This window comes from Pan troglodytes, chromosome 5 (genome assembly GCF_028858775.2).
Source record: "Pan troglodytes isolate AG18354 chromosome 5, NHGRI_mPanTro3-v2.0_pri, whole genome shotgun sequence".
NCBI classification, from domain to species: Eukaryota; Metazoa; Chordata; class Mammalia; order Primates; family Hominidae; genus Pan; species Pan troglodytes.
In genome coordinates this window covers 42,271,515-42,297,386 of record NC_072403.2, presented here as the reverse complement: position 1 = coordinate 42,297,386, position 25,872 = coordinate 42,271,515, and the positions used below count along the sequence as shown (strand labels likewise).

At 43.0% G+C, this 25,872-nt stretch overlaps 1 protein-coding gene across 1 annotated transcript in view; it reads left to right on the top strand.

Annotated features, from left to right (window-relative positions):
* Positions 1 to 2,097: 2,097 nt before the first annotated feature.
* PXT1 (peroxisomal testis enriched protein 1) overlaps positions 2,098 to 25,872 on the top strand; it is a 35,556-nt gene continuing 11,781 nt past the window's right edge. The window contains exon 1 of the mRNA XM_016955348.3: positions 2,098 to 2,276. Within this exon, the coding sequence (XP_016810837.1) occupies positions 2,108 to 2,276 (169 nt within the window). The 5' untranslated portion in view covers positions 2,098 to 2,107. The remainder of the gene's footprint in view (positions 2,277 to 25,872) is intronic.

Here is a 25,872-nt window from a genome sequence, read left to right as displayed (position 1 = left end):
CCTCTCAAAGTGCTGAATTACAGGCGTCAGCCACCGCGCCCGGCCAGGAATTTTAATACTTTTATCAGTTCATCCAGGGCTGATCTGGCTCTGACACATGAGCTGAACAGCATGTCTTACCTGACAAATCAAATTAGGGTCAGAAGTTTGCCTAATGAGTCCAGTTAAAATGCCAGGCTGCCCAAGGCACTAAAAATGCCCAGAAACCCACAACACCGCATTTCTCAGCTCCCTATCCCCCAGTCTGTCCTGAATTACAAACTTAAGCAATACATTGAGGTAGCAGTCTACACTGGAAAATATGGTACATTTGAAAAACGATGAGTCACAATTCTATTTGACAATCTTTCTCCCCCTGGTTTGTATGGCTGGCCGTCCAGTAAAGTACAGTACAGTAGCCACTGGCTGCATGTGGCTACTGAGCACCCAAAATATGCCTAGTCTGAATTGAGATGTGCTGTAAGTGCAAAATGCATACCAGATTTTGAAGACTTGACTTAAATTAATAAGAATGTAAAATATTTCATTAATAATTGTTTATATTGATTACATGTTGAAATGACAATATTTAGATTTATTTGGGGATAGATTAAATAAAATATATCATTAAAATTAATTTTACTCATTTCTTTTTACTTATTAAATGTAGCTACTAGAAAACTTAAAATCATATATGTGGTTCACTTATTTTTATTAGACAGCACTGATGTAAGGCTCCTGAAGTCCACCTCTATTATCTTAGCAGCTCATTGTGGTCTTAGCCATTCTTTCCCTTTCCAGTAACTTAGATTTAGAAGTTAGAATAGAAGGTAGATTTAGGAGGTAGAACAGAAAGTTTTGAACTCTGTGGCCACCCTTCAAGTCAAAAGAATTAAATGCCCAGGAAGACAACAAGTCATAATGTGGCCAGGCATGGTGGCTCACACCTGTAATCCCAGCACTTTGGGAGGCTGAGGAGGGCAGATCACGAGGTCAGCAGTTTAAGACCAGCCTGGCCAATATGGTGAAACCCCGTCTCTACTAAAAATATAAAAATTAGCTGGGCATGGCGGCACGCACCTGTAGTCCCAGCTACTCGGGAGGGTGAGGCAGGAGAATCGCTTGAACCCAGGAGGCAGAGGTTGCAGTGAGCCGAGATCTGCACTCCAGCCTGGGCAACAGAGCAAGACTCTGTCTCAAAAAAAAAGAAAAAAAAAAGTCCTAATGCAATTCTTCATCTCATTTGGATTGATTCTACAATATTGGAGGGGAAAAGGGAAAGGGGGCGGAAGAGTAATCTTCATATTAGTGTCTGCAGAGACAGAATGTTTGTGTATGAAGGATCAAAGAGGACTATGAGAATTGTTTTGGGGAGGAACACACACACACACACACACACGAGGAAATAGGACAAAGAGTGTTTTGTATTCCATCTCCACCCCTCTCCGCCTCTCTAGGTTTTGATCTGCTTTATTTTGGCTATACCCATTTGTCTCTCTTTTTCTCAGTGTACCAATTTACACACTTCCCCTGATGGAATGTGGCTCTTGAAAAGAGAAGAGGCCAGGTGCTGTGGCTCACGCCTGTAATCCCAACACTTTGGGAGGCTGAGGCAGGCGGATCACCTGAGGTCAGGAGTTTGAGACCAGCCTGGCCGACATGGTGAAACCCTGTTTCTACTAAAAATACAAAATTAGCCAGGCGTGGTGGCACATGCCTGTGATCCCAGCTACTCAGGAGGCTGAGGCAGGATAATTGCTTGAACCCAGAAGGCAGAGGTTGTGGTGAGCCGAGATGGGGCCATGGCACTCCAGCCTGGGCAACAAGAGCGAAACTCCGTCTCAAAAAAAAAAAAGCGAGAGAGAGAGAAGAAAGACTAATGGGAGATAAGGATGCAGGCTGGTGTAATAGGTGATAAGGATGCGGCAGCCTAGAAAGATGTTTAACTAAATCGAAAAAGACCTTAGGGATCACTCTGGTCCACCTTCTACCCCAATCCATAACTCTCTTATATGTGGAATAAATGCTGCTGATATTGTTAAAACATTAATATTTATGTAAAATGCCAAATATTTACTGAGAAATGGGGGAAAGCCTCTGAAAATATGTTTTTCAACAGGGAAAAAACATGAAGAAAAAACATGATGGCATTGTTTATGAAACTAAAGAAGTTCTCAATCCATCTCCCAAAGTAACACATTGTTGCAAATCACTGTGGGTAAAATACAGTTTTCAGAAGGCATACATGACCCAACTTGTCAGCTCCCAGCCAGTTCCAGCCATGTCAAGGAACCCAGGTAAGATATTTGGATTAAACTAAGATAAATAGTTTACTTAGCATGTGTTTTTCTTGATATTAAGACCATAAAATTGGACATTAAATATATATATATATATTTTTGTTTGTTTTTGTTTTTTGAGACAGAGTCTCCCTCTGTCACCCAGGCTGAAGTGCAGTGTTGCCATCTCAGCTCTCTGCAACCTCTGGCTCCTGGGTTTAAGTGATTCTCCTGCCTCAGCCTCCCGAGTAGCTGGGATTGCAGGCGCCCACCACCACGCTGGGCTAATTTTTAAAATATTTTTAGTAGAGAGGGGGGTTTCACCATGTTGGCCAGGCTGGTCTCGAACCCCTGACCTCAACTGATCCCCCCTCATAGGCCTCCCAAAGTGCTAGATTTACAGGCGTGAGCCACCGTGCCCGACCCACATTAAATATATTATTTAAATATGAACTATAAGAAAATCTATTCATCCCAGTTCTTAGGTGGCAAAAATCTAAAAGTGACTTTGCTTCATGGTACTAAATCTCTTTAGTTTCCATTAGCCCTGAATCATTGCTGTGACGACCAATTAAGGTAATCCCAAATGGGCTAAAATAGATCAAATTTATCTTTTAATAAAAATTAGTCTTTAAATTGGACCTGACAGTGTCAGTATTGTTAAGGTAGGGAACATTCAGATTAGATTTCTTCTTGATTTTGCCACTAGAGGAGAGAACATGAAGGAAAGATACATTTGGAATTTTGCTTTGCAAAAATGTGTGATTCCTAAATGTCCCAGAATGCTGGAAAATTAAAGTTTTATGTTTTGAAGAGCATTAAAGGACAGTGTTAGGTAAATTTATGAGGTTTTAGGCTTTTAGATAAAAAATATGCTAGATACCTGAGAGGGATTATGAACATTAACTTCAACCTAATATCTAATTTTAAAAGAATTACATGCCACTTGAGAAAGGGAAATTTCAAGCATCCTGATAGTTGCTTGCCACCACACCAGATTTTTTTTTTTTGAGGTAGAGTCTCACTTTGTCGCCCAGGTTGGAGTGCAGTGGTACAGTCTCGGTTCACTGCATGCCCGGCTAATTTTTGTATTTTTAGTAGAGCCGGGGGTTTCACCGTGTTGGCCAGGCTGGACTCCTGACCTCAAGTCATCCGCCCGCCTTGGCCTCCCAAAGTACTGGGATTACAGGTGTGAGCCACCGCGACCGGCCTGGTATCCATTTTTTAGAAAGCACTGAATTGACTGAAATTTTGAATCTTCATTTGTTTTTGTTTTTGTTTTTTTGAGACGGAGTCTCGCACTGTCACCCAGGCTGGAGTGCAGTGGCGCGATCTCGGCTCACTGTAGCTCCGCCTGCCAGGTTCACGCCATTCTCCTGCCTCAGCCTCCCGAGTAGCTGGGACTACAGGCGCCCGCCACCACGCCCGGCTCATTTTTGTATTTTTAGTAGAGACGGGGTTTCACCGTGTTAGCCAGGATGGTCTTGATTTCCTGACCTCGTGATCTGCCCGCCTCGGTCTCCCAAAGTGCTGGGATTACAGGCGTGAGCCACCGCGCTCCGCCTGAATCTTCATTTGTTAATTCCGTTGTCAACAACAATTATTCCCCAAAGTCTGAGATTGTGTCACCTATGAACACCTTCTAGGAACTTGTAATTTTTTTTAAGAGACGTAATTCACTTAACATAAAGTTCACCCTTTTAAAGTGTACGGTACAGAGGGTTTTAGTATACTCACAACGTTGTGCAATCGTCGCCACTATTCTAAGATTTTATGTTTTATTGTAAACTCTTTCCAGTATGTTTTCACACTCTACCTCCTGATCCTCAGATTCCTTGTGAAGCTGATCGCTGTCTTCCGAGGCGTTCTGTGGGCGTTGCTACTTTTGCCTCAAATGCTTTCCTAATTACAGTTTCACTTCAAAAGAAGAGGCAGGTGAAGTTACTAACGCTGCTGCCCTTGATTTAGAGTTAACAACCCACTAGCTAACGTACATGCTTGTTTTCATGCCTAGAACTCCCGTTTTACCATACGCGAGTTTTATGTCAAATCTCATTAGTGACTGGTAGTCTGGTGGGCCACCAATGTGCTTTCAATGCCTGCCAAACAATTAGAAACCAGGGATCTTCCAATAAAGTGCTGTCTCCCATGTCCTCCCACTTCTGGCCCAGGACACCTGGGTTGCCTTTCTGTTCAGGCAGCAGCGCGTTTCTCCCCTTCATCTTTATGATACCACTGAAGAAATGAGGAATGTGCGGAATGAGGGAGCGGTGTGAGGGGGCACGAACTTGTTATTACGGCGTCGAGAACGCCAGATAGAGTAACCAAAGACTGATAGAATACATAACGCTGGTGTGTGTAATTCGGGAACCCGGCCTCCCTAACTCCAGCTCCCGCCAGTAGCTCGAGGCGAGCTACGCGCGCGCCGCCGCCGGCCGCGTCGCCATGTGCGCTCCCCATTGGCCACAGCTGGCCCACGTGACCTCTATCGCCTAACCTGCTCGTCCGCGCGCGCGCTTTTTCCACCGCAGAAAGCCTAGGGCGGGAGCGGGGGTCTCACTGGTTGTGCGGGTCGCGCGCCCAGCTAAAGTGCGCTAGGTGGTTCCGAGGACCTGGCGGCGCTCTCTGGCGGGGAGCCTGAGACAATGCCTAAGTACTGTCCAGAGGAAAACTCTTACTGAGGAAGCAGGAGATTGAGGAGGTCCACCTCTCCCCTCAGTGGCTTCTGTCCGGGGCTGTGACACAGACAGACTGAAAATGGAAATCACAAGGCAGGAATGTGACTCGCTGAAGCCAAGATTTATCTCTTTGGGGGCGCTCTACACATACAAACATAACTCTTCGGGGGAAAATACTTAATTTTTGTATGGGGAATTCAAAGCCACATTTTCTTAGAAGAGTTGAGGGTCGTGGGAAGTCCAGAGCAACCATCCTGATACACATCATTTAAGGGAAATTAGAAACTCCTGGGGAAACAAAGATGAGTAAAAGCAAAAGGAGGCCCTGCCCACCATTGCTGTGCGGGAATGGAGTGATTTGACAAGGGGCAGAAGTGTAATAATTACTGATGGGAAAGGGCTAAATAAATAAATGCGTGTGCATGTGTGTGTAAGTAGTATAAATGGGAAATATAATTGTAGAATTCAATAGAGAGTTCAGTTTAGCTTATTTTTCTCTTTAAGAGTGCTTGGATGCTTTGCTTTTGCTTTTTTTAATTTTTTGCCTCGATGGCTCACCAACCCTTCCTCCTCTAGATATACATTTTCTTTTTTAATTCGTTCATTCATTCCAGAAATTCTAGAACCTACTATATTCCAGGCACTGTGCTAGGTACTGAGATGACAGTGATAAATAAAAACAGTACCAGTTCCTTCAGTCATGGAGCGTATGGTCTGGTAAAGGAAGCAGACAGTAGTTAATTGCACATATCAATGTTAAATATAATGTGATAAGTGCTAAGGAGAGGTCTAGATGTCATAATGGGGGATTTGACCTAGCAGGGAGATCAGAGAAGGCTTCCCTCAAGATGCAACCCCTGACATGAGACCTGAAGGGGTTAAGGGGGATGGAGGTTGCAGACAGAGGGAGCAGCTTGTGCAAGGGAGAACTGGGAGCCTCTCCCCTTCCAGTTACTGCCCATCTCACCCATTTCCACTATACATACATTAATCTTGCCCCTTAGTTCTTAGGAGACATTTGTTCTCTTAATTCCAAGTTCTTAGGGAGTGCCTGGTTGTAACCTACAATGATTGTTAAAGACAGTGTTATTCAATAGGTAAGTATACATATCTAATATACATATCAATATACATTTAATATACAATACATATTAATATGCAGTCTAATATGCATTATCTCTGTTGTTTTGTATAAGAAAAATATACAATGACTGTAACAAATCGTAGGATATGATATATCTCAATAGAACTAAAAGTGCTGTAGACAAAGTAGTGAGAGATCACATGATTTTGGAAGACTCAAAAAGGCATCTTAGAGAAAGTAATTTTCAAAAATCATTGAGGTAAGATTTGGTCAGATAAAGATACAATTTAGTTAGAGCATAAGGTTCTAAAAGAAGAGTAAGGAGGTTGGACCAATCAGTTGAAATACATTCCAAGGGCTTTGAAAACCAGTCTAAAAAGTTTGTAGAAACTAAGCTAGTGCAGCGGCTTGCCTCTGTAATCCCAGCTATTCCAGAGGCTGAGATGGGAGGATTGCTTGAGCCCAGGAGTTTGAGATCAGCCTGGGCAATGTAGCAAAACACACTCTCTAAAATATTTTTAAAAGTTTGTAGAAATTAAAAAGTTCTATTTAAGTTTTAAGAACTTTCCTGAGATACTTTTTCTCCTCTAATATTTGTCTTGGAAAATTTTAAATCTACAGAAAAGTGGCAAAATTAACTCTGTGGTTATTCATAAACCCTTCCCACAGATTAATCAGTTTTGTTTTGCTTTGCTTTTTTTGAGACAGGGTCTTACTCAGTCGCTCAGGCTGAAGTGCAGTGGCGCGATCATAGCTCATGGCAGCCTTGAACTCCTGGGCTCAAGTGGTCTTCCTGCCTCAGCCTCCCAAGTAGCTGGGACCATAGGTATGCATCATCAGGCCCAGCTACTTTTTTGTTTTTTGTAGAGATAGCATCTCACTTTGTTACCCAGGCTCATCTTAACTCCTGGGCTCAATGATCCTGACTTGTCCTTCCAAAGTGTTGGGGTTACAGGCGTCAGCCACACCTGGCCTTGGTTTTTTTTTGTCGTCGTTGTTGTTGTTTTTTTTAATTTTGACCCATTTGCTTTATCCTAAGAACAAGGATATTTTTCTGCATAACCACAATACAATTATGACACTTCTGAGATACTTTTTTTTTTTTTTTTTGAGACGGAGTCTCTATCTGTCGCCCAAGCTGGAGTGCAGTGGCACAATCTTGGCTTGCTGCAACCTCTGCCTCCCAGGTTCAAGCGATCCTCTTGCCTCAGCCTTCCCAGTAGCTGGGATTACTGGCGCACACCACCATGCCCGGCTAATTTTTTTGTATTTTTAGTAGGGATGGGGTTTCACCATGTTGGCCAGGCTGTTCTCGAACTCCTGACCTCAGGTGATCCGCCCGCCTTGGACTCCCAAAGTGCTGGGATTACAAGTGTGAGTCACCACGCCTGGCCCTGAGATGCTTTTAAATTTAAATTTTGAATAAGTATTTATGAATTAATAATAAGTGACTTACCAATTTTAATTTTATAGCACGTTGTAAGTGCTATATGTTTGCTTAAAAAATATATTTTCTTGGCTAGAAAAATAAAGAATATGAAAAGGCATACAGAGAAGACTCTCTCTTTCATGCTTGTCCCCCATCTGCTCAGTTCTCACTCCCCCAGTTCCCTATCTTAGGCAACTATTGTTCTTAGATTCTCAGGTATCTTTCCAGAATTTCTTTATGCAAGCATGGACAATTGTGAATATGGATTTTTGTTCCTATTTTTGGATGAAAAGTATCATATTAAGCACATGATTCTTACTTGCTTTGTCACTTAATATGATTTGGAGATCCTTCTGCATTAATGCTTAAATAACTTCCTCATTGTTTTTTACAGTGGCATAGTATTCCATTGTGTGGATATACCATAATTTATTTAAACTGTTCCCTACTGACTTACACTTGGGCTGTTTCCAATTACTTAATATTGAAACCAATGCTGCAACAGATAACCTTAAACATATTTCTGTTTGTAAAATTTGATTGATAGATAGATAGATAACATTGCTCCCTACATAGGTTGTACCAATCTAAACTCCCACCAGCAATTGTGAGAGTATCTCCAGGCTTTTACAACAGTGGCTGACATGTTGTAAGTGCTATATAAGTGTTTGCTTAAAAAATAGATTTTCTTGTTTAGAAAAATAAATAAATGAAAAGATGTACAGTGAAAAGCCTAGACCTAAACCCACCTACTTAGGAGCTTACTCTTGGCTGAGGTGAATCAATGCATTGAGACCCTGGTCCTCTCTTCCCACGCTATCTTCTCCCTCCCACTCTTGACTCTGTTGTACGGTCTTGGAGATTTGGGGACCATTGCTGATCAAAGGCCAAATATTTCGCCTGGTTCTAAACCGGGAGCTTTAAATACATGAATGTGCATTATTGTTGCTGTTTTACAACTTTAAATGAAAGGAGAGCTGACTTCAAGACAAATGGAAAGGTAGTGCTGTTTTTAGATAAAGCTACAGAGTAGCCAGCCTTTTTCATACAACCCTAACCTAATCAACAAATATCTATTGAGTACTTCCTATGTATAGGGCACTGAGCTAGGTCTTAGAGTTATGAAATAGATACATGCCCTCAAGGATTTCACCATTTAGTTGTTTAGACAGGCACAAAATATAAATAATCATTATGTCAAGTTTCAACATGCTTTTGCTTTTGGCATACTCACTGCTTTCCTTCCTGTCTCCTTCCTCCTCTGCCCCTTTGCCTACCTAACTGCCCTGATCACTGAGCTGCCCAAGGCTTGTTGGTTTCCTTGTAGCTCCTTCATTTCTCCCAGTGTCCATTATTGAAACTTACCCAACTTGTATTTCTCTTTCCTGATGCAGATATTAGGGTTTGTATTTCTCAAGTGATAATTAGTTATGATTAGTTATTCTGTTAAACTAATAGTTACAAATCATTATGCTTTTGATTGGCACAGGCAGGCCTAGCCCATTTGGAAGTAGGTGAAATTTGTTCAGTCTTCCCATTTGATTCCTGTCTGGGCACCTTCTCTCCTGGGTGAGCTCTCAACCCTCATTGATGTCCTCACTTTTTTTCAGGTGATTGTCAACTAATCATTAGGGTGTTATTTCAAAATGGTTTGAAGTGAGGATCTCAGGAGTATGTTTATGTTTCAAGATACAATTTTATAGAAAACTGAAATTACAGGCAATAGGGTTGCAATTTTGATCAGAAGGCCGTAAGCCACCGACTTAGGGACTTACCCTTGGCTGAGGTGAATTAATGCCCTGGCCCTCCGTGCCCCACACTATCTCCCCCCTGCCACTCTTTACTCTGTCATGGGATCCTGCAGTTTTGGGGACCATTACTGTCAGAGAACTTTGAACCCAGCTGGCAGCTGTGGCTCAGTGGCCTCTGGAGGAGAGTGGGAGTGTAACGGTGGAAGTGAGTCGGTAGTCTCCAGTGCCCTCAGGCACTCTTCCCTTTATCTTCTCCCAGTCAGCTTGCAGCCTCGCTGCCCATGGTGAAAGGTGATTTTTTTTCAATCTCTATCACTCTGTGTAGGTGGCTGCCTTTTCCACTCAGCAGAAGTGGTTCTCACTAGTTGCCCAATGTATTTAAAAGTGTGGATTTGTATACTGATGCTGTATTTTTGTTGCATTAATTTTTTTTAAATCAAAGCAACTCAGGTTCATGGAAACAAATCAACTAGTACAGAGAGCTTATGTTGAAAAGGGGCTTGGACCAGCACCTGGCACATAGAAAGCCCTCTATTTGTTGAATGAATGAATAAATGAATGAATACAAAGTCAGTGTCCAGCCTGTCCTTTTCACCTCCACCCCATCCCACCATTCCATTACTAGCAGTGAAATTCCTTAATTGGTCATGTTTTCCAGTTTTCTAGATCCGTGATTCTTAACCCTGGGTGCATGTTAGAATTATCTGGGGAGCTTAAAAAACAAACAACAACAACAAACCTATGTGTAGTCTCATTCCCAGACTAACAAAATTACTTTTTTTTTTTTGAGACGGAGTCTCGCTCTGTCGCCCAGGCTGGAGTGCAGAGGCGCGATCTCAGCTCACTGCAACCTCCGCCTCCTGGGTTCACGCCATTCTCCTGCCTCAGTCTCCCAAGTAGCTGGGACCACAGGCGCCCGCCACCATGCCCGGCTAATTTTTTATATTTTTAGTAGAGACGGGTTTTACCATGTTAGCCAGGATGGTCTCGATCTCCTGACCTCGTGATCTGCCCGCCTCAGCCTCCCAGAGTGCTGGGATTACAGGCATGAGCCACCGCGCCCTGCCCACAAAATTACTTTTTAAGCCTCCAAGCTGATTGTCTTGTGCAGCCAGAATTCAGAACCAAACCAGTGTTCTAAATAATGTGCATTTACATTTATTCCTCTCTCTCTTTCTTTTCTTTTTTCTTTCTTTCTTTCTTTTTTTTTTTTTTTTTTTTTTGAGACAGGATCTCACTGTGTCTCCGAGGCTGGAGTGCATTGGTGAAATCTCAGCTCACTGCAGCCTTGACCTCCTGGGCTCAAGTGATCCTCCCACCTCAGCCTCCCAAGTAGCTGGGACTGCAGGCATGCACCACCACGCCTGGCTAAGTTTTTGATTTTTTTTTTTTTTTTTTTGTAGAGACGAAGTCTCACTATGTTGCCCAGGCTAGTCTGAAACTCCTGGGCTCAAGCGATCCTCCTGCCACTGCCTCTCGAAGTGCTGGGATTGCAGGAGTGAGCCACCATGCCTGGCCTGCTGCTATCTCTTGGTTAATCAAATTCATATCATTCATTGACTCCGTGACATGGCAGATGAGGTTTAGCGCATACTGCACCCTCTCTTTTTCTCATATTTGATGTTAAATTATTATTATTATTTTGAGACGGAGTCTTGCTCTGTTGCCCAGGCTGAATTGTAGTGGCGCAATCTCGGCTCACTGCAGCCTCTGCCTCCCGGGTTCAAGTGATTTTCCTGCCTCAGCCTCCTGAGTAGCTGGGATTACAGGTGCCTGCCACCACGCCTGGCTAATTTTTGTATTTTTAGTAGAGATAGGGTTTCATCATTGTTGGCCAGGCTGGTCTTGAACTCCTGACCTCAGGTAATCTGCCCGCCTCGGCCTCCCAAAGTGCTGGGATTACAGGCGTGAGCCACTGTGCCCGGCCGTTAAGTTATTTTAATACTTCTCTCTGTTGTCTTCATAAACTTAAATAATTTGCACTCCTATTTCTTATTTGATCCATGTTCAGCAATATCACATGAACTCCCATTTTGTAGGATAAAGATACTAACTTCCATGTCTTCTTCTCACCCAGTCTTCTGGAGCCTTCTATTTGTTCCCTATATTTTTTAATTCTTACATTTTTGAAGTTGTTACCATTTGCATTCTGGCCTCCAGCCACAGTCACCTCTTCCATGCTATCCGTAAGTTGTTTCTAAAAGTTACAAACCAATAAACTTGGTTTACATTATAGTATCTATATAGTGTCTATCACCAGGTCTAGTGATAGTAGCTGACATTTATATAATACAGGATTTATTGTATAGTAGGTACTTTATGAACATCATTGTTTAATAGTCATAATGATCAGAAGGTCCCTTTTTAAAAATGGGGAAACTGAGGCACAGAGAAGTTGAGGCTTACCTAAGAACAGGAAGTCAGAAAGTGACTGAGACAGAACTGGAACCATTTCCTACAGAAGGATAGGATGATTTTTTTTTTTCTTTAGGTACAAGTTTAGGACCCTTGCCAGCTGGAAAGACAATGCACATCAAGGTCAAATACATATTTTTCTCTTCTCTGTTTTGGGGAGGAATAAGGGTGGTCTTTGGGTCCAGTCAGTTTTCTTTTTTCCATTTCTGTTTATTCTTTTTAGAGATAGGGTCTGGGTCTTTGTCTGTTGCCCAGGCAGGAGTGCAGTGGCATGATCATAGCTCACTGCAGCCGCCAGCTCCTGGGCTCAAGCGATCCTCCCACTTCAGCCTTCTGAGTAGTTAGGACCACAGGTGCACTCCATCACAAGCGGCTATTTTCCTTTTTTTTTTTTTGTTGGTAGAGACAGGGTCTTGGTCTATATTGCCCAGGCTGGTTTCAAATTCTTGGGCTCAAGTGATCCTCCTGCCTCAGCCTCCCAAAGTGCTGGGATTGCAGACATGAGCCACCCTGCCCTGCCACTTTTTTTTATTTCTGGTAGTGACTAATTTCAAACACTTCAGGATCTCTTTCCTTCTTAGCAGATGGACCAGTCTCCTGTTTCATATACAAAATTGATGTCTTCAGGGGTAAATACCTGAATCTTCCTCTCACTTCTTCCAGACTTCCTTAAAGATCATCATATCTTATCTCCTCTCCTGTCTCAAAGGAAGGGGGAACCTTCCTCCTGTTCAAAACTAATCCTCATATTTGTATTTACATTCCTTCTTAACTTCTGGGACTTCACCTCAACAATTTGCCCTACTGTATTTCCCATTTTCTGTTGCTCCTGATCTAATTTCTCTCCTCAATCTGCAAACCTGCTCAAGACTCAACTAAGAAAATTCCTCCAACACACCTCCTCCAGCTACTGCCAATTCTCTCATTCCTTCATCAGGACACTTCTTAGAAGAGCAGTCTACACATATTGATGCCAAGTCCAGTTTGGTAACTCAAATTCATACTCACCGTCATGAAACTTTCCATTCATCCCCACTACAAGACCAGTTCTCTTTTCTTATACTTAGAACCTGGGTTATACCAGCAATTCTTTTTGTTTTATTTAATTAATTAATTAATTAATTTTTTGAGACAGAGTCTAACTACATCGCCTAGGCTGGAGTGCAGTGGCGCGATCTCGGCTCACTGCAGCCTCCACCTCCCAGGTTCAAGTAATTCTTCTACCTCAGCACCCCCTAGTAGCTGGGATTACAGGCACGCGCCACCATGTCTGGCTAATTTTTGTATTTTTAGTAGAGGCAGGGTTTCACCATGTTGGCCAGGCTGGTCTCGAACTCCTGACCTCAGATGATCCACTTGCCTCAGCCTCCCAAAGTGCTGGGATTACAAGCATGAGCCACCGCGCCTGGCCGGCAATTCTTTTTAAAGGATCAATTTGTCCTTGGCAAGAGACTTTGAGCCTTCCTGAGATTGATTTATAGGACTGCTAAATTTAAGCAAATTATTTCAAAATTATTATTCAGACCAAAGATTGTTAAGAATTAAACATTTAACTATGATAAATTTGATTATGAAAGGGCATGCCCTTTGAGTTGGTGCCATAGCTATTGATTTTGTACTTGAAATATTTGCATCTTCAAAGCGATTGAATTTAAAGCACTAGCTAATGCTCTAAAATCCTCATAAAAGAAACCACTTTCCCCAACTAAAAGAAGAGGTCACTTTGAGTTTGAGATGAAGCCTTGAGCTCTGGTGAGGTGGTTTGTCTCTGAGAAAGGGAGACATGTATTTTCCAATCTGGCAGCAGATGGCCCAGAATGTGGAGAGGCCAAGACTTCCAGTACTTTCAACCTCATTTTTTTTCCATGTTGTGTCAGCATTCCAAAGGTAATGTTCAAATACTTCCTTGAAATTCCTTTAACAGTCTGGGACTTAGGGGTGTTGGCTACCAGCAACGAAGACTCTGTCCTGGAATGACTTTACCTTGAGAAAAATCACCTAAAATTATGCCTAGTTATACAGATAAAGCCCTGCCAGGTTTAACACAGAGGAATATCTTTTTGGAAGGAAGTATAAAACAATCCCTTCAGTTTAAACTTAAACCACATTTTAATTTGCTTCATATTTGGACCATAAGCTTCCTATATGATCTTTTATTGTTTTCTGGACTTTCTCATTTCCTTTCCTCCCCTCCTCCATGTGATTTGTAATTATTACATCCTCAAACTTCCCTAAGTTCTCAACCATACAATCGCTTCCACCAAGTCTCCCTTTCCACTGGGAACTTCCCTTTGAGAGTTGTTATCTTGCTCCAATCTGGTTACTCTCTAGGCACACTGCACCACTGAGATTCTGGGACTTCCCTACACATGGGTTGGAGCCACCTTTTGTTAAATCTTGTGGTTTTTTCTTTCTTAATTTAGTCTTACTCTATTTATTGTGTTTTACTGGAATACTTCCTCAAGAGACTTCCTAACAAATGGTGTATGGAAGAAAAATTCCTGAGTCCTTGCATGTGTGCAAATGTCTTCATTAAACGCTCCCATATTTTTTATTTTTATTTTTATGTTTTTAGAGACAAGATCTCACCCTGTTTCCCAGGCTTGAGTGCAGTGACGTAATCTTAGCTCACTGTAGCCTTGAACTCCTGGGCTCAACCTGTCCTTCTGCCTCAGCCTCTTGAGTATCAAGGACTATAGGCTCATGCCATCACATCTGGCTAATTTAAAAATTTTTTTGTACAGATGGGAGTCTCACTATATTGCCCAGGCTGGTCTCAAACTCCTGGGCTCAAGCAGTCCACTCATATCAGCCTCCCAAAGTGTTGGGATTACAGGCGTGAGCCACTGTGCCTGGCCCCGCCTCTCACATATTATTGAGAGTTTAGCTGGGCATAGAATTCTAGATTGAAAATAATTGTTTATAACATCTTTGAGGGCATTAAAAAATTTCTCCCACTATATTATAATATCCATTGTTATTGATGGGAAGTCAGTTGCCAAATGAATTCATGTGTCTCCTCAAAGGTTTTAAAGAGTCTCCTTCTATTTATCCTTGGTGTTTTGAAATTTCAATATGTTCAAAGGGTGAAGTTTTTATTTCCCCATTTGCTGTCCTGAGAACTTGGTAGGAGTTTCTTTCTTTCTTTTTTTTTTTTGAGATGGAGTCTCGTTCTGTCGCCTAGGCTGGAGTGCAGTGGAGACATCTCTGCTCACTGCAAGCTCCGCCTCCTGGGTTCACGCCATTCTCCTGCCTCAGCCTCCCGAGTAGCTGGGACTACAGGCATCCACCACCACACCCAGTTAATTTTTGTATCTTTAGTAGAGATGGGGTTTCACCATGTTAGCCAGGATGGTCTTGATCTCCTGACCTCGTGATCCGCCCACCTCGGCCTCCCAAAGTGCTGGGATTACAGGCATGAGCCACTGTGTCCGGCCAGGATTTTCTAATATGAATGTTTGTGCCCTTTATTTCTGGGAAGCTGTTTTGCTTCGTTTTGATCATTTCCTCCTCTGTTTCACCCTCCCTGGAATTCCCATTAATCAGATGCTGGTCCTTTCATATTGTTTCTCTGTATTACCTATCTTTTCTCTCATGTTTTCAACTTCTGATTTTCTTTCTCTGAGATTTCCTTGACTTAACTTTTTTTCTTTTTTTTTTTGACTTAACTTTTTTTCAGGCTATCAATTGTATTTTTAATTTTGGCAATCATATTTTTTAAATCTGAAAGATTTTGTTCTAGGATTTTTCTTTTTTCATAGCATTCTCTTTTGTTTTATGAATGTAATATTGTCTTAAATCTCTCTCTAAACAGGCCAGGTGCAGTGGCTCATGCCTGTAATCCCAGCACTTTGGGAGGCCAAGATGAAAGGATCGCTTGAATCCAGGAGTTCAAGACTCCATTTTTTTTTTCTGAGACGGAGTCTTGCTCTCTTGCCAGGCTGAAGTGCAGTGGCGTGATCTTGGCTCACTGCAACCTCCGCCTTCCAGGTTCAAGTGATTCTCTGGCCTCAGCCTCCCGAGTAGCTGGGACTACAGGTGTGCACCACCACACCCAGCTAAATTTTGCATTTTTAGTAGAGACGGGGTTTCACCATGTTGGCCAGGATGGTCTCGATTTCTTGACCTCATGATCCGCCCACCTCGGCCTCCCAAAGTACTGGGATTACAGGCATGAGCCACCGTGGCCAGCCTATTTTTTTTATTTTTGTTTTTATTTTTGAGACAGAGTCTCACTCTGTCACCCAGGATGGAGTGCAGTGGCACAATCTCGGCTCATTGCAACCTCGACCTCCCAGGTTCAAGCGATTCTCCTGCCTCAGCTTCCCGAGTAGCTGGGATTACAGGTGCACGCCACCACGCCTGGCTAATTTTTGTGTTTTTGGTAGAGACGGGGTTTCACCATGTTGGCCAGGCTGGTCTTGAACTCCTGACCTCAGGTGATCCACCTGCCTTGGCATCCCAAAGTGCTGGGACTACAGGCATGAGCCACTGCGCCCGGCTCCATTCTTATTTTTAAAAACCTCTCTAAACACATACGTTAGAATTTGCAAAACATTATTTTCTTTCACTGAATTATGTGTTTTCTTCAGGATTACTGTTTTGTTTATCTGGTATTTGTTTTTTTGGCAAGGTCTTACTCTATTACCCAGGCTGGAGAGCAGTGGCAAGATCTTGGCTCAGTGCAGCCTCAACATCTTGGGCTCAAATGATCCTCTCACCTCGGCCTCTGAGTAGGTGGGACTACAGACACACATCACCACGCCTGGCTAATTTTTTGTTTGTTTTTATTTTGTAGAGATGGGGTCTCACTATGTTGCCCAGGTTGCTTTTGAACTCTTGGCCTCAAGTAATCCTCCTGCCTTGGCCTCCCACAGTGCTGGGGTTACAGGCATGAGCCACCTTGTAGGTAATTCTTTGTTATTTTAGTGAAAGATACACTGGATAGCTAGTGTGGGTTTTTTCTGCTGTTATGTGAGAACTATTCCCCCAGATGGGTAGTAATAACTAACATTTATATAGTGTTTACCTGTGTTCTAGGCACTGTTCTGTGTAACTCATTAAGTCATCTCAACAACCCCTCTATGAGGTAGTTACTATGGTATTTCTTTTTTCTTTTTTGAGATGGAGTTTCACTCTTGTTGCCCAGGCTGAAGTGCAGTGGCAGGATCTCAGCTCATTGCAACCTCCACCTCCTGGGTTCAAGCGATTCTCCTGCCTCAGCCTCCCGAGTAGCTGGGATTACAGATGTGCACCACCATGCCCAGCTAATTTTTGTATTTTTAGTAGAGACGGGGGTTTCACTATGTTGGTCAGGCTGGTCTCGAACTCCTGACCTCAGGTGATCCACTCACCTTGGCCTCCCAAAATGCTGGGATTACAGGCATTGAGCCACTGTGCCCGGCCATGGTATATCATTAAGTTCAATATTCCATCAATTGTAAGATGAACCATTATTTTGTTTACTACTAAAAAGGTAAATAATGCTGTTGAAATATGACATGCCATTATGAGATTATAAGACACATACTGATTATGCAGGTATTCAAGATCTTTGAATGAATAAAATAATACATTACTATTGCCATTTTACAAATGAAGAAGCTGAGGCACGGAGAGAATGGATAACTTGTGGCAGGTTACATAGTTAATATGTAGCAGATTTTATATTTGAATCCAAGCTTTCTGGCTTCAGAATTCTACCACTATGCCTAAGTGCCTCTCCAGGACTCTCCCGAATGGAGACTCAGATGCTGCATAGGAGGGTTTTGAGCTGTCTGGGCTTTAGGGAGATGAGTTAGTTTCTGGCTCCATGTCCCGCAAATGCCAGAACAAAGAGACCTTTAATTTGAGGTGCCAACGTCCATCAAGAAGCTTCTGCTTTCACCACAGGGTTTGACCTCTTCCATTAAAGAAGAGTGGTCTGGATTCCTTCCTTCCTTCCCTCCTTCCTTTTCTTCTTTCTTCTTGCTTTCTTTTCTTCCTTTTTTATTTCTTCCTTTCTTCTCTTCCTTTTCTTTCTTTCTGTCTTTCCCTCCCTTCTCCCTTCTCTTTCTCTCTCTCTTTCTTCCTTCCTCTCTTCCTCCCTTCCTTTCTTCCTCCCTTTTCCTTCCTTCCTTCATTTCTTTTTTTTTTTTCACTCTTGTTGCCCTGGCTGGCGAGCAATGGCGCGATCTCGGCTCACTGCAACCTCTGCCTCCCGGATTCAAGCGATTCTCCTGCCTCAGCCTCCCAAGTAGCTGAGATTACAGGCATGCACCACCATGCCAGGCTAATTTTGTATTTTTAGTAGAGACAGGGTTTTTCCGTGTTGGTCAGGCTGGTCTTGAACTCCCAATGTCAGGTGATCCACCCGCCTCGGCCTCCCAAAGTGCTGGGATTACAGGCATGAGCCACTGCACCTGGCCTTTCTCTCTCTCTCTCTCTCTCCTTCCTTCCTTCCTTCCTGGTCTTGAACTCCCGACCTCAGGTGAGCCACCCGCCTTGGCCCCCCAAAGTGCTGGGATTACAGGCACGAGCCACCGAGTCCCCCAGCCACCCTCCCTTCCTTCTTTTCTTTCTCTTTCCTTCCTTCCTTCCTTTTCTTTTTCTTTCTTTTCTTTCTTTCTTTCTTTTCTCTTTCTTCCTTTCTCTTTCTTTCTCTTTCTTTCTTTCCTTCGTCCTTTCTTCCTTTCTCCCTTCCTTCCTTCCTTCTTTTCTTTTCTTTCTCCTTCCTTCCTTCCTTCCTTCCTTCCTTCCAGACAGGGTCTTGCTCTGTCACCCAGGCTGGAGTACAGTGGAACAATTATGGCTCACTGCAGCCTCAAACTTCTAGGCTTAAGTGATCCTCCCACCTCAGCCTCCCGAGATCTGAGACTACAGGCACACACCACCACACCTGGCTAATTTTTTGTATTTTTTTCTAGAGATGCGGTTTCGCCATGTTACCCAGGCTGGCCTCAGACTCCTGGCCTCAAGTGATCCGCCCACCTCAGCTTCCCAAGGTGCTAGGATTACAGGCCTGAGCCACCTTACCTGGTCTGAATTCTCTTTTCTTTCTTTTTATTTGCCTGAACTCTGTGCTAGGTACAGTGAGCTGGGGGCACCAAGTGGTGCAGTTGATCCCCATCAGACTTCCAGTTAAGGGCGCGTCTCCCTCTCCCAGTCTCTGCGTCTTGGTGGGGTAGATGGTCTTCCAAGCATCAGGAGCCCCTGTGGTGGGTTCTCTGTGCTTTCTCTCCTGGTTTGTTTATTTGCATCTTGTCTCATCTGCTTTCTGCCTTCCAGAAACACACATAGGTCTCTCATCTGTTGTTGACCTGCCTCCCATTCTCTTCCGTGTTCTGGCCTTGTTCTTTTTCATACTTTGATTTTGGTGAGGTCTTGGGGGAGATTAGGAGAGATGGAGAAGCCAATGCTTGTGCTCAGTCTTGAACCAGAAGCCCCTAGACCCCTATTTTTAGTGAACAAAATCAGGAGTATAAATGGATGACCACTACGTGAGAAAATAAAATATTAACATTATGCCTGGCAGTGGAAAGGCACTTATAAAACCTTCACACCATGTTTGCTTAAAAGCTTGCCTAAATGCAACTCGAGGAACAGGTGATGGGAGGTCCTTACATAGGATTCTCAAAGTACAATAGTATTTTTTAAAGTTCCGACACATTGAGGCTGATTATTTCCTTTACAAAGTATTTTTTTTTTGAAACATGGTCTTTGTCACCCAGGCTGGGGTGCAGTGGCATGATCATGGGTCACTGCAGCCTCAACCTCCCAGGCTCAAGCAATCCTCTCACCTTGGCTTCTCAAGTAGCTGGGACTACAGGCACTACCATGCCCAGCTAATTAAAACAATTTTTTTTTTTTTTTTGGTAGAGACAGGCTCTCCCTGTGTTGCCTAGGCTGGTCCTGAACTCCTGGGCTCAAGGGATCCTCCCCCAACAGCCTCCCAAAATGCTGCAAAGCACCTGACCTACAAAAATTTTTTTTTTCTTTTTTGAGAAAAGATTAACCAAGTCCAGGCATGGTGGCTCACTCCTGTAATCTCAGTACTTTGAGAGGCTAATGACGGAGGATCACTTGAGCCAGGAGTTCTAGACCAGCCTGGGCAACATGGTAAGACTGTCTCTACAAAAAATAAAAAATTAGCTGGGCATGGTGGTACATGCCTGTAGTCCCAGCTACTTGGGAGGCTGAGGTGGGAGGATTGCTTGAGCCTAGGAGGTTGCAGTGAGCTGTGATTGTGCCACTGCAACAGAGAGAAGCAGAGAGAGGCAATAGAGAGAGACCCTGTATTAAAAAAAAAAAAAAAAAAAAGGCTGGGCGTGGTGGCTCACATGTGTAATCCAAGCACTTTGGGAGCCTGAGGCGGGCGGAACACCTGAGGTCAGGAGTTTGAAACCAGCCTGGCCAACATAGTGAAACCCTATTTCTACTAAAAATACAAAAATTAGCCGGGTGTGGTGGCAGGCTCCTGTAATCCCAGCTACTCGGGAGGCTGAGGCAGGAGAATCACTTGAACTTGGGAGGTGGAGGTTGCGGTGAGCCAAGATCGCGCCAAGGCACTCCAGCCTGGGCAACAGAGCAATACTCAATACTCCATCTCAAAAAAAAAAAAAAAAAAAAAAAGAAAAAGAAAAAGGATTAACCCGCTGGGCTTGGTAGCGACACATGTTGAAGTCCCAGCTATTTGTTCTTGGGTCAGGTGTCCACTTCTGATCCAATCCACTTTGGCCTGGGGTTGTGGTGGGAAAATGTAGGAAGGAAACTGATTGCTTAGGCAACAGGATAGATTCTCCTGGAGGGAAAATCTCTATCTAGGAGCAATAGGCTATACCTTTAAATAGGCTATACCTTTAATACAAGGACCTTAAGTTGTGTTTTAGGATTCTGAATCATCATTATTATCACACACTTTGGACGCGGAGGCAGGAGGATTGCTTGAGCCCAGAAGTTCAAGTCCAGCCTGGGCAACATGAGACTCCATCTCAAAAAAAAAAAAAAAAAAAAAAAAAAGATTAACCATGAAGTTTTTCCAAATTCCTTACTGGGCCATTTAGACTATGATTTTATCTTGAGACTTGTGTGTGGATGTATACATATTCCCACAACTTTTCAGTAACAATTATTACATAAAATGAGCAACTTTTTCCTCCTAGATATTAAAATTTTAATACTTGGAAAATAATACAGAGTTTTACTTTTTTCATTCATTTTGAATCTCGTTAAAGGAATTTTTTTGCCTCCAATATATAACTAGTTTAGAGCTGTGATCTAATGATTTCTTCCCTGTTACAATGTTTCTTACAATATGGTGGTATAGCTATCTTAGTGTATAAATGTCTATAAGGCAGGTGCACCAACTCTCTTTAGCTAGCAAATAATGTCATATATAGGTTGCGTACTGCACAGCTCTCAATCTGTTTTACATTGAACTTTTATGAGGAGTGGTAAATGACTAGAACTAAAAACACAACCTACTAGTATCACGAACTTAATTTTTAAATTCCACTTCCAGAGTCTGTGCTGAAGCTGATTTATAGCCAACATATACTCCTACAGTTTTATGTACATTCGACAGCTCTGGACAATGGAAATAATGGATATAGATATTTAAGATTATTTGTTTAGCTGCAGGGAAGAGAAATCTACTTCAGTCACCTCCAGAAAGATGTGGTTTCTGGTGAGGATGCTTATGAAAAGGAACTGAACTTGGAGGGCTTGGGCTCTGAGGCAGGCTGGCGCTGGGGCCCAGTCTTTCTTGAGTATTTTTTTTTTTTTTGAAATGGAGTCTCACTCTGTCGCCCAGGCTAGAGTACAGTGGTGCCATCTTGGCCCACTGCGACCTCTACCTCCCGGGTTCAAGCGATTCTCCTGCCTCAGCCTCCCAAGTAACTAGGATTACAGACATGCACCGCCACACCCAGCTAATTTTTGTATTTTTAGTAGAGACGGGGTTTCACCATGTTGGCCAGGCTGGTCTTGAACTCCTGACCTCGTGATCCACCCACCTCAGCCTCCCAAAGTGCTGGGATTACAGGTGTGAGCCACCACACCCAACCTCTTGAGTCTTGGTTTCTTTCTGATTACCTGTTCAGTTTTCCTTTATTAGCCAACATCCCCTGTCCTTTCAATGTTTTCTTCCTCTTCATAATTTTTACTTACAAGTGGCTTCAACTCATCATGGCCCCAACATAGTCCTATGGCATTTGTGATCCCAATGCCACCCATGCCCTTAGTCTCCTGAGTCTATTGAGCAGAGAGGAACCTGACTGACCCTGTTCCTTTTGGGACTAAGTTCTGAGTACTTGGCCAGGCAATGGATTATTTGTTCTTGGGTCAAGTGTCCACCTCTGATCCAATCCACTTTGGCCTGAGGTTGTGGTGGGAACATGTGGGAAAGAACCTGATTGCTTAGGCAACAAGATAGATTCTCCTGGAAGGGGGTGTGGGCAAATCAGATAGTGATTGGCATCTTTAAAACAAGGACCTTAAGTTGTGTTTTAGGATTCTGGATCATCATTATTATCACACATACACTCAAATCATTACACTAGTCATGTGTCAATGATGGGGACAGGTTCTGAGAAATCCATTGTTAGGTGATTTCATCATTGTGTGTACATCAGAGAGTGCACTTACACAAACCCAGATAGTATAGCCTACTACACACCTAGGCTAGACGGTATAGCCTGTTGCTCCTAGGCTACAAACCTGTACGGCATGTTACCGTACTGAATATTATAGGCAATTGTAACACAATGGTGTTTGTGTATCTAAACATAGAAAAGGTAGAGTAAAAATATGGTATAAAAAGTAAAAAGTGGTTATCTTTTATACCATAAATTGAGCCTGCAGGACTGAAAGTTGCTCTGGGCAAGTCACTGAGTGAGTGGTGAGTGAATGTGAAAGCCTAGGACGTTACTGTACACTACTGTAGATTTTATAAACACTATACTTAGGCTACACCAAATTTACTTTTAAAAGTTTTTCTTCAGACCATCCTGGCTAACATGGTGAAACCTCGTCTCTACTAAAAACTACAAAAAGCCAGGCGTGGTGGCACGTGCCTGTAGTCCCAGCCACTTGGGAGGCTGAGGCAGGAGAATCACTTGAACCCGGGAGGCAAAGGTTGCAGTGAGCTGAGATCGCGACATTGTACTGCAGCCTGGGCAACAAGAGCAAAACTCCATCTCAAAATAAAAAAAAAAAAACAGTTTTTCTTCAATAATAAATTAACCTTAGCTTACTGTAACTTTTTATTTTGAAACTTTTACATTTTGAACTCTTTTGTAATAACACAGCTTAAACACAAACACATTCTATAGCTGTACAAAATTATTTTCTTTATATCTTTATTCTATAAGATTTTCTATTAAAATTTTTTTATGTTTTACTTTGTTAACTTTTTGTTAAAAACGGAGACACAAACACATATATTAGCCTAGGCCTACACAGGGTCAGGATCATCAATATCACTCTTTTCCACCTCCATATCTTGTCCCATGGGAAGGTTTTTGGGGGCAATATATGCATGGAGCTGTCATCTCCTATAATAACAATGCCTTCTTCTGGAATACCTCCTGAAGGACCTGCCTGAGGCTGTTTTCAGTTAACTTTTTTTTTTTTTTGGAGCCAGAGTCTCACTCTGTCGCCCAGGCTGGAGTCCAGTGGCGCAATCTTGGCTCACTGCAACCTCTGCCTCCCAGTTTCAAGCAGTTCTCTGCCTCGGCCTCCTTAGTAGCTGGGATTACAAGTGCATGCCACCACGCCCGGCTAATTTTTGTATTTTTAATAGAGACAGGGTTTCACCATGTTGGTAAGGCTGGTCTCAAACTCCTGACCTCAGGTGATCCACCCACCTTGGCCTCCCAAAGTGCTGGGATTACAGGCGTGAGCCACTGTGCCCAGCTCCCCCCATCTTTTTTTTTTTTTTTTTTAGTAAGTAGAAGGAGTATACTCTAAAATAACAGTCCGGGCACGGTGGTGCACACCTGTAATCTCAGCACTTAGGAAGGCCAAGGCAGGTGAATTGTTTGAGCTCAGGAGTTTGAGACCAGTGTGGGCAACATGGCAAGAGTCCATCTCTACAAAAAACACAAAATTTAGCTGGGCATGGTGGCATGCACCTGTGGTCCCAGCTACTCAAGAGGCTAAGGTGGGAGGATCGCTTGAGTGATTGGCGGCACAGTAGGTTTGTTTACATCAACATCATCAAACACCTAAGTAAAGTGTTGATGATGTCACTAGGTGATAGGAATTTTTCAGCTTCATTGTAATCTTATGAGACCACCATTGTATACGTGATCCGTGGTTGACTGAAACACAGTTATGCGACCCATGGCTGTGTCCTTATACTGTAGTTAACCAAGTAACAGTGCCCATTAATACATTTTAAAAGTAAATTTTCAACAAGACTTGAAATATGCCTTTCCTGACATCATTTTCCTGGTTCCCTTTTTACCTCTTTGATTTCTTCTCAGTCATTTCTGTGGACTTTTGTTCCTTTGCCTATCTTGTTAACCATCTGTCTTATCCAGAGGTCCTGTCATCACCCTTATAAACTCCCCTTCAATCACAACCTCTTGCCTACATTGTTATTGAATAAATGAATGAATAATGACTCTTAAATCTTTATCTTAAGTTCTACATCCTCTGTGCTTCAAATGTTATCCAAATGCTTGCTAAAACATCATAAAGGTACCTACAATTTATTTATTTATTTTGAGACAGGTTCTCTCTCTGTAACCCAGGCTGGAGTGCAGTGGCACAATCTCAGCTCACTGTAGCCTCGACCTCCTGGGCTCAGTGATCCTCCCACCTCAGCTTCCCAAGTAGCTGGGACCACAGGCATGTACCACCATGCCCAGCTAATTTTTTGTATTTTTGGTAGAGATGGGGTTCTGCCATGTTGCCCAGAGTGGTCTCCTGAGCTCAGGCAATCTGCCTGCCTTGGCCTCCCGAAGTGCTGGGATTACAGGTGTGAGCCATCATGCCTAGTCAGTACCTAAAATTTATAAATGAACTCAAGTTTTCTTCTTTCCTTTTCTACTGGCCTCCTCTGCCTTCCACAGCTGCCCTCTCTCCATCACATTCTCTGTACAGGCTGATGCTGCCTTTGCCATTTCAATCCCCCAAGCCTGAAAAGTGGGAGTTTTTTCCCCCCTGTCTCTATCTAATACTAAATCCCAGCCTATTCTCTTTCTTAAATATATAATCTGTTTCCACTGTTACATCCCTATTAGTACTGCTTTAGTTCAGGGTCCGTGCTAAGGTTAATTGCATGGGCTTTGCAGCCAGACATACTTGAGTTTAAATCCTGACTCACATTCACTGGCTTTCAAACCCTAGGCAAGTTACTCAACTGCTCTAAACCATCAATCCTCAAACTTGCCTGCACATGGGAACCACCCATGGAGCTTAAAGAAAATACTGGCCAGGTGCAGTGGCTCATGCCTGTAATCCCACCATTTGGGAGGCCGAAGTGGGCAGATCACTTGAGGTCACGAGTTTGAGACCACTCTGGCCAACATGGTGAAACCCCATCTTTACTAATAATACAAAAATCAGCTGGGCGTGGTGGTGCTGAGATAGCACCATTGCTGGGTGGCAGAGTGAAACTGTGTCAAAAAAAAAAAAAAAGAAGGAAAGAAAGAAAGAAAAGAAAAATAAAAAGAAAAATACTGATGCTTGGTCCAACTGCAAGGCTCCTGATTTCACTGGAGTGGAGAGAGGCCTGAGCATTGGGAGTTTTAAAAACCTCCTCTCCAGGAGCTCTCCTTTATCTCTACTGGATAAAGTTCAAGCCTCTTCTTGTGTCTTCTCTGTTAGCTTTGTCTCCTATGTCCCTCCCTTTCAACAACAGCACTGCTTAGAGTTTATGCATAAAACCTCCCTGTCTGTCACCCCCAAGCTTTTGCTCACTTGATCCTTCTGCCTGGAATGTCTTGTTTGCACTCTCTCAGCTGGCTCTTCCCCAGTCTGTGTCTTCTCCAGGCTAATTCTTAGTCATCCTTTATCCTTCAAGACTTAACTCGGATATCACCTACTTCGTTTCAGATGTCTTCCTGACCCATCTGTGCAAACCTCGTTCTTACTCTAACATGTTGAATTGTAGTTTGTGTCTCTCTCCCGCTGGACTCTTTGAGTTCAAGGCTGAAAATCAAAGGTCCTCCAATTTTATTGAAATGAAATAGGTTCAACACAACTCTTGCTTTCTCTATGAAGCCATACTTATGTCTATGTTAGCCCAAATTCATTTCCTTCTCTTCTGTAG